This window comes from Mya arenaria, chromosome 4 (genome assembly GCF_026914265.1).
Source record: "Mya arenaria isolate MELC-2E11 chromosome 4, ASM2691426v1".
In the NCBI taxonomy this organism is placed as follows: Eukaryota; Metazoa; Mollusca; class Bivalvia; order Myida; family Myidae; genus Mya; species Mya arenaria.
The window spans coordinates 75497228-75511585 of NC_069125.1; the positions used below are offsets into that span (position 1 = coordinate 75497228).

The 14358-nt window shown below is 37.6% G+C and overlaps 1 protein-coding gene across 2 annotated transcripts in view; it reads right to left on the bottom strand.

Annotated features, from left to right (window-relative positions):
* Nucleotides 1-4034: 4034 nt before the first annotated feature.
* LOC128231179 (eukaryotic translation initiation factor 3 subunit C-like) overlaps nucleotides 4035-14358 on the bottom strand; it is a 38195-nt gene continuing 27871 nt past the window's right edge. For both annotated transcript variants that reach the window (XM_052943665.1, XM_052943664.1), the window contains exons 15-21: nucleotides 11066-11191; nucleotides 10685-10838; nucleotides 9855-10048; nucleotides 8961-9167; nucleotides 7372-7537; nucleotides 6204-6272; nucleotides 4035-4481 (exon numbers count right to left, since the gene is read on the bottom strand). In XM_052943665.1, coding sequence (XP_052799625.1) covers nucleotides 4447-4481; nucleotides 6204-6272; nucleotides 7372-7537; nucleotides 8961-9167; nucleotides 9855-10048; nucleotides 10685-10838; nucleotides 11066-11191 — 951 coding nt within the window. In that variant the 3' untranslated portion in view covers nucleotides 4035-4446. The remainder of the gene's footprint in view (nucleotides 4482-6203; nucleotides 6273-7371; nucleotides 7538-8960; nucleotides 9168-9854; nucleotides 10049-10684; nucleotides 10839-11065; nucleotides 11192-14358) is intronic.

The following is a 14358-nucleotide window of genomic DNA, read 5'->3' on the forward strand; positions in this document are numbered from 1 at the left end:
GCCAACGGAATACGGATTAATACTTGTGCTTATATCTACTCTAATTAAGTTACCTGTGTGCGGGTGAAGGTGATCTATTTATATGTAGCCCAAAACTGATTTTTTTTTTGTAAAAATAAAGTTGTCGATGTAGTTAAAGCAGGGAAAACCAATCAATAAAGTGATTCATATGTAGCCGGTGTTGGTGGTTTATTAACGCTCATATTTTAAAGCACCGAATTCCTTCGGACAGAAGGCGGGTCGAAAATGCGAAATATTTGTTGGGCGCATTTTCGCCCGCCTTCTGGCGCCATATGTTCGCATCACCCCCTGCGCACTGTCGGATGTTCGCCTTCAACTAGGCGTGCATATATCCCATTGTATTAACAAGTGTTTAAATCTTTGAACTTGTATGTACGATTCGTTTATTCGTTTAAAAAGCACATATATGGACAAGTTTGAAAAGGCAGCGATATATAATTTAATACCGTTTTGCGCACGCCTATCGGAAGGCGAACATGCGTGTTCACCCCGCCATTTGTCGCACTGTCACACCTTTGCCGTAAAAATACATGAACACGAAAGGTAGAAGTCAGTCACCATAATATCAACATCTTAAAAGTAATGACTTCTTCAAACGCCACATTGACATATGAAAACAGTCTCATATAGGAATTATTGAACGACAATTTCAAAGGAAATGCAAAGAAGTCTTATATACATGCCATTCACCGTACGTTACTCAAGTGCACCAACAGTACCAGTATGTACACTATAATATTTCCAAGGGTAATAGCCAAAATAAGCCATGGACAAGGTCAATGAACAGTATGTATTGCACTCATGAACTACTCAGCTAACTGACCATTTCTTGCCGTGTGTGAGTAATTTTATTGTTCGGAAAAAATCTTAATCTTAAAAGTTTTTTCTTTCTTCAAGCGAAACTGGTATTACTAACTATATATGACGCGGGCAGTAAGTATAACTAGCCAAGGTCAAACACCGGGAAAAGTGTCTTGCACTACTCATATCTAAAATTTTAGAAGACATTCGACAAAAAGTGCGGAATATAAATCATTTCATGTCAGTATTACGTGGAATATGAACGACATACCTCTCAAATAAGGTTGAACGATCCGAAGCTACAAACCACCGACGCGGGCAACAACTTAGGTCCTCTGTTTCTCACATCTACTGATCGCTAAGATGCTTCTTAAATGTTGCGAGAAATCTTGGATAATTGGATTTTATGGTGTTCTGGGATTTCAGTCCTGTCCACACACACAAGGAATGATTTATAGGCACAGTCACTGGCAATTGCAGTTTGGCCAAAAAGAGGGAAAATACAAACGGTAACGCAGAGTAAGTTATTGATTGGATCGAATAAAATCTGCCTATTAGGGACATTGTCGTTTTATGTAAGAAATAGCGGGGGAGGCCATGTATGGTCGTGACATGGATATGTATCAGTTAACGCATAAAGTCATGTGTACATATATATTTACAAAAACAGAGTATGGCTTAACACTCTCTTATTGGCAACATTGACCTGCAATTTCGAACCTTTGAGCTGATACCACTAACGTTATGCGCGACACATACTCCCATGGGCTCTATAAGTTTGTGAAGTTGACTTGAAATCCCTTCACTAGTAACTAAGTTATGACCTCTCTAAGTATCACGTTGATCTTTGAGCTCAAAACACAAATGTAATGTTTTAAGTGGTGCTCGGCAATTCGAAGACATTTAATTGATATTCTGATTTGCAGTACTAATAAGACACGATGTTTACGGAGGACAGAACGATTTAATACCAGCATGCTATGCGGATCGAAACTGTTCGCCACCATGCACTACGTGCATCTGACTGCAAAGTTGGTAGTTTGTTTCTTTTTGTCCGAAAGTTGTCTACATGCTAGGTAACTTGTCACTGGTTGGCCTTCATGAAGAATCGCTCACAGAATACAAAGTACGGTTAATCTTTTTTCTTCTTCAAAAAATCCGCTTGCGTAGATTGGCTCAATTCGCACGCACACTACAGAGAAACGGACTTGTTTTACATTTGAAATTAATTCATTGACAAGCACTATTCTAGTCATTCTAAAAAATCCCTATTTAATGACGAATTAAGATGATTTTGAAAAATAAACAATTTGTTTAGTTCGTGTTTTATCAATTAAGAAGTAATTGTTGTTGCACAATTTTCACAAGGCAATTCATCAATTATGTGCAAACCGGTATTTGACACGGTATTTGTTTATTAATTGGCATTTACAAATCAGACTGCCCTAACATGCTGCTCGTGATAGAAGCCATGTACAGTCATGTACTCAAGGATATGATCGACTAACTGCCCGAAGTTAATGGCCTTCCACATCAACGGTAATTGGTTCATAAATGATTTTAAACATGTCATGCGACACATTTAAACAATAACGTCAACGTGAGTCACGTCCCAGCCCTGATGGCGATGGACCCCTGGTCAACCAATAGAACAACTTACGAAAGAGGGCCAGGTAATCATAGGACAATAGTTCGAGACAAATACATCGTTAATATCATCAGCTTAAGACATTCTCGATGTAAAATATATTGGAAATGATGTACATGTATTTTCACATTTATTTCGCGTCAGACCAATACCTCACATGTATTTTCACATTTATTTCGCGTCAGACCAATACCTCATCTTCAAAATTGATGGACACCAATAATTGTTTAAAACTATCTTTGCATCAACTGTTTAAAAAAAGTTGCAACAAGGAATTTAAATTTGTCATAGTTTTCATGGGTTCGAATGTAGTTTTCAAGAGAGTAACCCATGACTACAGCTAGCCTGCCAACAATCAAAGCGAAAATAGGATAGAACAGTCCTGGAAGTCACGACTAAGTCTGTCTCATTTTACCTCCTTTTTACTTGAACTTGCATCGAATACACATTTGGCTTAGATTTCATGAAAACAGTGACTCTTATCAAATTTCATGACCATTCTAATACAAATGTGCCCTCAATGAAGTAAAGTTGAACCAGTATTTGGCAGTATCACATTGAAAACACAGTCTGGCAATATATTTTACAGTCAGACACTGCCAATATGATATCAATATAAATAAGATAGGCAGATTACTGCCGACACATGTATATGATGTAGGGTCAAACAACACAATCAGGTTTTGCAAATATGATATCAACTCATAGTCTATTAGTCAGCTTATTGCCAATAAGATATCCAGTCAAACAACACAAGTACGGCTACTGCCAGTATGATATTGGGTGAAAGAACAGTTAATTATGGTTAATGCCAGTATGATATCCAGTCAAAGAACATAGATAACATCAAGGAGAATATTCTGACCACAGTTTGAACAAAGTCTGACCAATCAATTTGGTTCCGTACATTTTTTTAAAGATTTGACCCAGTTTCAAATTGGTCCATGATTTTATAAAAGAAAACAATAAGTTCCATAGATATTTAACCAGATATATATTGCCATAAACAATATATATTCCCATGACTTTTTTCCAAGATTTGAACTACATTGTAGTGACCCATTTTTTACCACATGTGACCCACTTTTATAAGCAGTCGAGATTTCATCAAGGGGAACATTCTGACCAAATTTGAACATTATCTGATCTGAATACCTACCAAGATTGGTTCTGGACAGAAAATGTGACGGATGGACAGACGTACAACGAATGATATAGGACTCTACTATTGGTTGGCTATCCATTTTCCAGCCTTATGTTACATTTATTGCCGAGACAGGTTTACATTTCAATTCAACAAAGGCCAAAAATTGCTGGTAATACAGCATATAATGCCATTAAGATGTAAAAGTCAGAAACAAGACTGGTCATATTTCATTTCATTTTAAACAATTCCACCCCTAAATTCATCATATGTAGAGTTCATTATAATCAAATCTTGTTTTCTTAACATCATTCTTCTTTCATGCATTTATCAAGCCCCATAATGACCACCAACACTGTCAGCTACTAATGAATGGTGCAAGGTTAACGACCTACATGCCCACAGGCATACAAAGCAAAGTGACTTGTTGGACAGTTTATTCAAGATTTTACAAATGACCATACAATAAGCGATAAATAAAATAATGACCTAAGCACTATGGTGTCTGGGCAGACTGGTAGAGATGGCATTTATAACAGTCATATTAAGATGTTAACAAAAACCAGTCTGCCCATATAGTTAGAGGGGGAGAAATCTTGTACATTGAAAAAACAGTTTATTTTGATAAGAACACAAACTCTTAAGTGTCAAGTTCAGACAGATGTTACCATTAATGTTCATTATTGGTACATAAGCAAATAAATAAGAAAAATTCAGTACCATACAACTATAACATGATCTCTTCAAACAGTTCATCTTCAAAATATAGCAACAATGCTAACACACACTAAAACGTTGACTTTAAACAACTATTTCAAGGAATTTGGGCAATCTAGTAGGCTCTATGTTGACGTTGGTTTCGACGATCTGAAAGACAAAAAACAAATTTTTATTTGAGAGATTAAATCTTTTATTATAAGACTGCAAGCCTGGGGCCGATTTCATCAAAGGATCTTAGTCGTAACTATCTGATGAAACGCTTGGCAACAAGTATTGTTCTCTATGGTTTCCTTAACTGAGTTTTCAACTAAAACACTATCAAAAGTTCAGTTCTTACAAATATGAGATGCAGTCAAAAAGTTCCTGGACAGATTAAATATTGTACAATTTTGATGTCCGACTTTCAGGACGATGCTTGTCACCTATATATTAATAACTTTTTACATTTTGTTAGCAAAATTAAAAACATAGCATCCATATTTCACTAGAAAAAGCTTTTAATTATAATATATAACCAATGCTACAGATCACTTTGAGTTATTAACACTAGACAAATTGCCCTCACTGCTGTTACAGTAATGCTAGATATGCATTAATTTGGTGCTGTTTTATCGTGAAAATTTATGATGCAATTTTATTTTTTCTACTCCAAATACTGACAACAGTACAAAGGCAGTCCAGAAACTTTTTGTCTGCATTATGTACGCTAGAAGAATAATAATGAAATTATGGCAAATGAAGATGATTTCACTTCATAACTTATATCTTTAAAGAAACTGGGCTCTGGGGAACAAATATTCTAGACAGTTTTAATTTTTAGCCCCTATCAATATTTTCATAATGTCCACTGATAATCACTTGGAGGATGAATACAGATTTTCAAACACAAGATTGCCAAACAAGTAATAATGTTACAGATATCATAAACATCTACATTGTTACCAGGCCTCGAACTTAATGGTAGCCTGAGGCTATCAGTTTTTCAGAAGGACTACTTATTTCTTCAAGTTGTGATGTCTGCCAGGCTACTTGATTTTTTGTCTTTATAAAAAAAGTTTAATTAAAACATCATTTGTTTACACTAAAACAGAATGAAGCTAGTTATATAAACTCCACTATATTGTTACGAAACACCACACAGCAGTTACTTCCCTTGCTTAAAATAGCAAAGGGAAGTAACTGTGGTGTGAGTTTGTGTACAGTACTGTAGGAGTTCTAAAATAAGGTTAGCCACTTGCAAAAAATTAAAGCTTCGTGATCGATTTAATGACATTCGCGACTGTCACCTTTATCCCCATCTTTTATGTGATGAAAAATTAAAAGACATTCACATCAGAGATATTAAATTGTTGCAAAAAAGCATATAGATTGTTGAAGGACCTAATAAATTAGAATGTCGAGTTGGAGTGATTTTTTCCCCATTCCAAAATAGGTCTACTTGATTTTCATTTTGGGATGTCCTGCTGGCTACCTGATGAAATGGGTTAAGGTCGAGGCCTGGTTACATTCATTTTGTTGAAATCAACTATAAACAGACGATGTCTGCAGGAGTCTAGTGGACCAACTGCTGGGATGCATGTAAACTACTATATGCAGGATTATACACATATGAGACACATATATTAGGGGTTAGCCATTGTACAACAGTGAACAACAATGTATGACTACAATATGGTTCACATACTCCAGTTGCTATGCTGGTAGTTGTAATCTCTCGGCTCTTCAATAAAGTAAACATACAAGTTTATACTTTCTTACTTGATTTTTTACTTGGAGTTAAATAACACTTAAAAAATATTTTTCTAATATGAGTAATAACAAGGAACATTAATTTGAATTCAACTGATGGATTAAGAGGATGACACCTACTTTGTGAAGACTTATTCCAGTTCTGTTGATTCCCTTGATACCCGCCACCTTGCTGTTGGTTTTGTTGGTCTGAAAAAGAGCAGGAAGTGTACGGTAAGGGAAACACAGGCATTCACTTAATGGTAGGTACTGGATGGTTTCAGTCTTTAGACAGAGTTGACACTGCAAACGAGTCCTTGTTACATGCTTGAAACAGGATTTTAAAGACAGTCCCAGAAAAATTCATATATAGACAAATTTTCTAATTTTTAATAACAAAAATAAATTGGCCACAATTTGTGATACAATAACCTTGAGAAATTAATTACTGAAAAAAGAAGACAATAACAAAATTCTGCATTCATTTACAAGAAATAAAACTTAGTTTACCAATATCTGGTCATTAACAAACTCTCATTGTTTGAAACAAAGAAACTGAACATCCAACATTTACATGTAAATAACAAGGAAATTGAGAACACATGTACGGTCACCTTCACCAGACCCGTTGGCCTCTGCCTGTGGAAGAAAGCAGTCAACACTTACAGGGATCAGTCAACTTGGAACAGTTACATAGGTAGCAGTCAACATGGCACAGTTACATAGGGTTTCATGGGGACCCGGGTGAACATGTAACACGCACCTAACCTATTGGTTATAGCCAGGTACCATCTAAATACCAGGCACAGTTTCAACAAAAAATAATTCCGACTCGCACCTTGGTTTAAATTATCAATCATAATATACCATGTAAGAAAAACCAAAACTCACCCACAGTGAATTGTTAGTCATGCTATATCTATGAGGTAGTAACAAAATTCTTTGTAAAAGGAAACTAATAGTTAACATTTCAAACAGACTTAAGAGGTATCCAAGCAACTTTATGTAAGTCCTGTTACTATGAAACTGTTTGAAATATAAAGAGAGTGTCCCTAGACAGCAATCAATGTATTTTTCTGTTGTTGACATTGAATCAAATGAAACATTGATTATGTAGTTTGTTGATCATGACTGTCAAACAATGTAAATTGGAAAATGTTTTATCTATCCAAAACAAAATTGTATTTGTATGTGATGCCGGGAATCTAATAAAAAGCACCATTCAATCCCTTAATCATTACGAGGCTCTCAGTTATTTATCAATGTAACAGTCAAGAAAAAACCACATTTATCAATAAGTGTGTCTTACTTCCAGACTTGTTGAAGAAGAAGTTTCCTTGTTTGATTTCTAGTATGCGCTCGTTGTTCTCCACAAGGTTTCCCACCTTCTCTGAGAGCTGGAGAGCGAGGGCTTGGAGACGGGTCGGCTCAGTGCGGTGCATGATCACGGTCTGGGTCGGCTCATCAAGGGATGCCTGACATAAAACAATAACATAGTGGTCACCTGGGTCGGCTCATCATGGGATGCCTGACATAAAACAATAACATAGTGGTCACCTGGGTCGGCTCATCATGGGATGCCTGACATAAAACAATAACATAGTGGTCACCTGGGTCGGCTCATCAAGGGATGCCTGACATAAAACAATAACATAGTGGTCACCTGGGTCGGCTCATCAAGGGATGCCTGACATAAAACAATAACATAGTGGTCACCTGGGTCGGCTCATCAAGGGATGCCTGACATAAAACAATAACATAGTGGTCACCTGGGTCGGCTCATCAAGGGATGCCTGACATAAAACAATAACATAGAGGTCACCTGGGTCGGCTCATCAAGGGATGCCTGACATAAATCAATAACATAGTGGTCACTAGGAACGCCAAACATATAACAACCACAAAGTTGTCACCAGGGATGCTTGAAATATAGCAGCAACCTAGTTGTTACCAGGGACGCTTGAAATATAGCAGCAACCTAGTTGTCACCAGGGACGCTTGAAATATAGCAGCAACCTAGTTGTCACCAGGGACGCTTGAAATATAGCAGCAACCTAGTTGTCACCAGGGACGCTTGAAATATAGCAGCAACCTAGTTGTTATCCAGGGATGCTGGACATAAAAACATGGTGGTCATCCAGGGACACTTCAAGGATTTAATTATCATTTATGATAATAATTGTTCTGTTTAATACTTTTAACATTGATCAATTAAGACTACTGCTACCAAAAACTTGTCAGATAACCAAGTTGACAATAGGATTACCTTTAAATTAACACTAGAACTCCGCGAGTCGGATATGTCGCCTGACGAATTATTTACTGTCGACATTATAGCTGTTAGATTGGCATTTTATTCATTTATAGACAATGATGTTGCCATTTAACTTTCAAGTGTAGGTGGCATTTGAACCCTCAATCAGATATACCTACGGAATAAGTTTCAGGTTGAAACCTCCTACAGTTTACGAGATATGCCACGGACAAAACCTAAGCAAGAAAATTAACAAAGGGCAATAACTCTAAAAATATAGCAGCAAGAGTAACGGTTCTTGTGCACTGCACTTGCCCTCAATGAGATCTATCTAGCTATGAAGTTTCAAGTTGATACCTCTTATATTCTTCAAGATATGCCCCGGACAAAACTTTAAGCATGAAAATTAACAAAGGGCAATAACTCTAAAACTAAGAAAGCAAGAGTTACTGTTATTGTGCACTGCACTTTCCCTCAATTAGATCTATGTACATATGAAGTTTCAAGTTGATACCACTAATAGTTTAGGAGATATACCCCGGACAAGCGAAAATGGGACGCGGATGCTGCCGCCGCCGACAAAAGTAACCCCTATATGTTGTCTTTTCAGGCGACACAAAAACCAAGAAACAAGCATGACTTACCATAAGTTCCTCATTAATGACCATCTTAGAGATGATGGAATGAACTTTGTAGACGTCCAGCTCGAACATGTCTGCAAGGGTGACAAGGGAGAGTGTGTCATACACGCTGCTGTATGTGAACAGGTACGTACGCAGACTCTCCTCCTGGATCTTGGACACAATCATGTCACACACTTTATTACGGTCATCCTGGAACAGCTCCCACACCTGAGTGCACAGGAAGGAAATGGAAAGTGTTTGTGTAAAACAAGATAATAATAGGTTAATATATCAATGATGTCTCATAGTGAACAATCTCAAGAATAACAAAAGCTGTCGCAGGCGTGCTTGACTACTCACCGCTTTGTCTTAGAAATTAACACAATAATAATGTAGTATGTGCCTGTTCAAAGCAATCAAAAGTGGAAATAAAATGTTAAGAGGAACTCCGCAATACACCAAAACCTGGTACTAAATGATTGACAAAAGAACTTCAGCCTTTGTTGTGAGATTCAGTTTCAACTGTTTTTTCTGTTTGGTACCTATATGTTGGTTATTGGTTGTCAACAATTGTGCAAAGTATTAAGTCAATTGTATTAATGGTATAGAAGTTATTAATAGAACTCCCAACTTGCCCTAAAACTTTAAATTAAGTTCCTAGGTCAATCAGGGGCCATAATTAGTAACAAGGAGAATATTGAATTATGAAACCTCATTGTGTGAGGGTCCTGAACAACTGTGAGAAGTATTAAGTGAATTTAATGAAGAGTATTGGAGTTATAAGTGAAAATGCCAACCTGCCCTATAACTTTTACCGGACGCCGACGCTAACGCCAGGGCGAGTAGTAAACCCTCCTTATACATCTAATAGTCGAGCTAAGTACATGGGTTTATTTGAGCTGTTGTAAGCTATACCTTTGTATTCATCTTCTCGTTGATGATGAAGTTTTTGCAAGCCTTCCAGTCTCCAGTTTTCATGGCACGGGAGGCGGCCACAATGTGTTCCCGCATGCTCTCTGGAGGTCCCGTCAAAGTCTGACGCTCGCTCATACGCAACACGTGGTGAAAGTTCTTACTGATCATACGCCGTCGGGCGTCCATCTCATGGGCTGCAAAGCATTCCGAATAAGAGAATATAGATTCAGAGAAAGATTAAAAATAAAGAATGCTAACAATCTCTACATTAGAGCTTTGGCAGTGAAATGCCCTATCAGTGTCGAGTTTGCTTCTGCAGAAGATCAAATCATAAATATGAGACTCATATTTTTTATTGTCATTGTTCTTTGACCTGGAATGCAATTTGAGGCTAACAAGCAAAACATGAAACCTGACCAATGATCCCCAAGTGGAACTTAACCTTTCATTGATATGGGTTTTGCATGTCAGTCACACAAGTTCCCATTGTGAACATTTGTAAAAGATACTCTAAAATCTACAAATGTCCACAGACACAGGTCTTGCACGCAATTTGACAGCTAATCATAGCGACCATTTGTGCCATATTTTTATTAAACCAAAACATGTATGGGACCGACATCATTGGACAGACATCCAGACGTATCAACAAACACACGACTGCTGTTGTGGAAACAAATGTCATGCTCATTGCACGCTGCTCCAACAACAATCATAATCATAATTATTACTTTTCATAATTTTGTTAAATATCTGAATTTTCAACTTTTTTTTCCTGTCTAAACGAAAAAGGTGGTTCAAAAATGGTGATGATTCATGTAAGGGCATACCCGCCATGTAGGGGATCTCCATGAGCATAGCTGAGACGAGGTAGACACACTCTAGTAGTTCCAGGTTGATGTGCATGTGGTATGGCAACAGACGTCGCTTTTCTATTTTCTCCTGCTCTGGCGTACGCTCATGTTGACGCTGCAGCAGCAGGCCCTGACAACACAACATGAACATTAACACCTTGACTGGTTGTGAACATGATATTCTGTTCATCAATGTTTAAAACAATGCTCAATAACTTCAAAAGAAAATGATCAATGTGGACATTTTCATGTCCTGTTTCATCATTCATGCCACAATTCTGAAAAATGTATGTTCCAGAGAATGGCAATAGACTTGTTTGAGCAGAACATTCTGGTTTCTTTGCATCTACCACTTACCTGAGCAAGAAGTTCCTTGGCTCTGCCGCCACTCTGGATGTCAACGAGGGCATTATGGGCATCCTTTGTCATGCCCTGGCGGAACGAACACAGACCTAGCTGTACCATCGTGCGGTTGTACAGGATCTGCAATACATACAAGCTAAATGAATAAACAGGCTAGGATAATTGTATATTGATTCACGCATCCTGTGACAACACATACATTATTTTGTAATTAAAAACACCCTTCACTTTGTTCTTGTTTCTTCATTGCTTCATTGAAAAGACTAGACGCAAACAGGCAACTTGTCAAAACCATCCAAAAAGCCTTTGACACAGACATATTTAAACCCTTGAGCTCTAAGCGTGAACTTGAACTTTGATGTGCATACATTGGCCTTGTGTCCGACAAGCCATCTCAGCTTGATGAACCTTCATTGCCAGTTTTGAAAATCCTATAAAGCAGGGACCTTTCTTGAAAATGCTATTATGCATGGTAAAGCTTGGAGAATGTACAGTCTTATCAACTGTAATCATTTCAACCTTTAACCTTTAAACTTGACCTCGTCTTTTGAGGTACAGACCTGGGTGCTGCGCAAAACACGAGCTTCATCATTGTTAACATTCATGGCGAGTTTCATCCTATAATGCATGGTAAAGATAGAGCCCGGACAAGGTTCAGTCCTGACTTGAGTCCCACCAACCGTACTCATTTTCACATTAAGCCAATAAGTGCAATCTTGACCTTTGAGGTACGGACTTGGTACTTGTACGTGACATGCAGTCTTATTTTTCATGAATGTTGATGTCAAGTTTCCAGGAAATCCTTTGACAATAGGTTTAGAGGCAGCCTGGACAAGGTAGTCATTTCAACATTTATCATTTCAACCTTTGACCTCTAAGCTTGACCATGACCTTTTAGGTACAGACCTGGGACAATGTCAGCTATGTCCAGCTGACCACATGTGGGCTCTGATGGACATCTGACAAGTTTTTTGAAGATCCTATCAAACATGGTCAAGATACAGCCCTTACAAGTATCATTTCAAGCTTTGACCTCTAGGCATAACCTTGGCCTTTGATGAACAGACATTGACTTTTTCCGACACACCACCTCATCATGGTGAACCTACATGGTTATTTTTTTTGCAAATCCTATAATGTAAGGTCAAGATATAGCCCGGACAAGATCATTTCAACCTTTGACCTCTAAAGAGACCTTGACCTTTGAGTTTCAACCTTTGAACTCCTAAATGACCTAGACCTTTGAGGTACAGACCTTACTCATCATTTATCCTTGCCAAAGTGATGAGTGATGGGGCTTGTTACACATAACTCATCATTTATCCTTGCCAGAGTGATGAGTGATGGGGCTTGTTACACATAACTCATCATTTATCCTTGCCAGAGTGATGAGTGATGGGGCTTGTTACACATAACCCATCATTTATCCTTGCCAGAGTGATGAGTGATGGGGCTTGTTACACATAACTCATCATTTATCCTTGCCAGAGTGATGAGTGATGGGGCTTGTTACACATAACTCATCATTTATCCTTGCCAGAGTGATGAGTGATGGGGCTTGTTACACATAACTCATCATTTATCCTTGCCAGAGTGATGAGTGATGGGGCTTGTTACACATAACTCATCATTTATCCTTGCCAGAGTGATGAGTGATGAGGCTTGTTACACATAACTCATCATTTATCCTTGCCAGAGTGATGAGTGATGAGGCTTGTTACACATAACTCATCATTTATCCTTGCCAGAGTGATGGGGCTTGTCACACATAATCATTAAATATGTAGATACACAACCAACCTATAGTTATTCAATTATTTTTAATAACAACACCAAAATCACTCCCAGCAACAGCAACATCAATCTATGACAACCCTTTGGTCTTGTTAAAAAAAAAAAAAAAAACACACTGATTTGTAGGTAACTTATAAATAAATAAGTTGTTGTCATAAAGAAATAATGTGTGCTTAATGTTGCAGAATGCTATTGAAACGAAGTATTTAAATAAGACGGATCAAAATGTTATGTTTCAAGGACATGATATGATGCATTACTATTGATTCACTTGTTTATCTGATTATAATTAAGGAAGGTAATTACAGTTATTATGTATTTTGGAGAATTTATTTTGTATTCCATCTAAGGTTTTTGTGTATCCTTCTGCGTTCAGTTATAACAATTGTGCTGGAAGACATCAATCACTTCCATTGTTAAAGGGAGCATTCATTATGAATAATGACAGTATTTTGGCTGGAGTTTGTCAAATGACATGAATTTGATGTAAATATAGCTAACAATGCGTGCCATACAGGAAGAAATGCAGAGTCAAATCAATTGAATGCATTCAACTGATTTTACCTCGATCTGGGGAAATTTCATCTGTTGTGACCATTATCTCATTGAATATATGATATTTACAGCTGTGATGCATTAACTAGCCAGTTCAGTAATAATGAAACAATTGACAATTCAAGGTAATAAGTACCCGTATTTTCTTCATAAACAGCAGTTCTTACTATTGAGTTGTAAATCTTAATTAGAACCCAGGGGTAAGTTTAAATAGCTATGCATAATGTTTACAGGCTAAAGGTGATACTCTGAATTCATAAATATTCATGGGACATTAATTTTCGTGGATTTCGTGGTTTGGCTTATCCATGATTTCAAGATCCCAACGAAAATTTTACTCTAAATCTGAAAGTAGAGCTGTCACAGGTGTGACGAATACCCCCAAATGCCGCCTGGACACAGGAATGGCAAACCATTCCTTTGAAAATAGGCCATAACTCCAAGGTTACTGCACACTGCATCTTCTTTTATCATGCATGTATTGTTTTATTTAAATCTGTTGAGTAATTTAGAAGTTACACTGCTGACAAGAAAAACTAGCCTTTCATGAGTTATCGTCCGGAAACTGTTTTTCTATTTCTAGTAACAGTGACCTTGACCTTGGCCCCACCAGCCCCAATATCGAACTTGACCTGTATCTTCTGATGTTACACCTGTGTACCAAAAATTGTTCAAATCTGTCTAGCCTTTCATGAGTTATCGTCCGGAAACCGTTTTTCTATTTTTAGTAACAGTGACCTTGACCTTGGCCCCACCAGCCCCAATATCGAACTTGACCTGTATCTTCAGATGTTACACCTGTGTACCAAAAATTGTTCAAATCTGTCAAGCCTTTCATGAGTTATCGTCCGGAAACTGTTCTTCTATTTTTAGTAACAGTGACCTTGACCTTGGCCCCACCAGCCCCAATATCAAACTTGACCTGTATCTTCTGATGT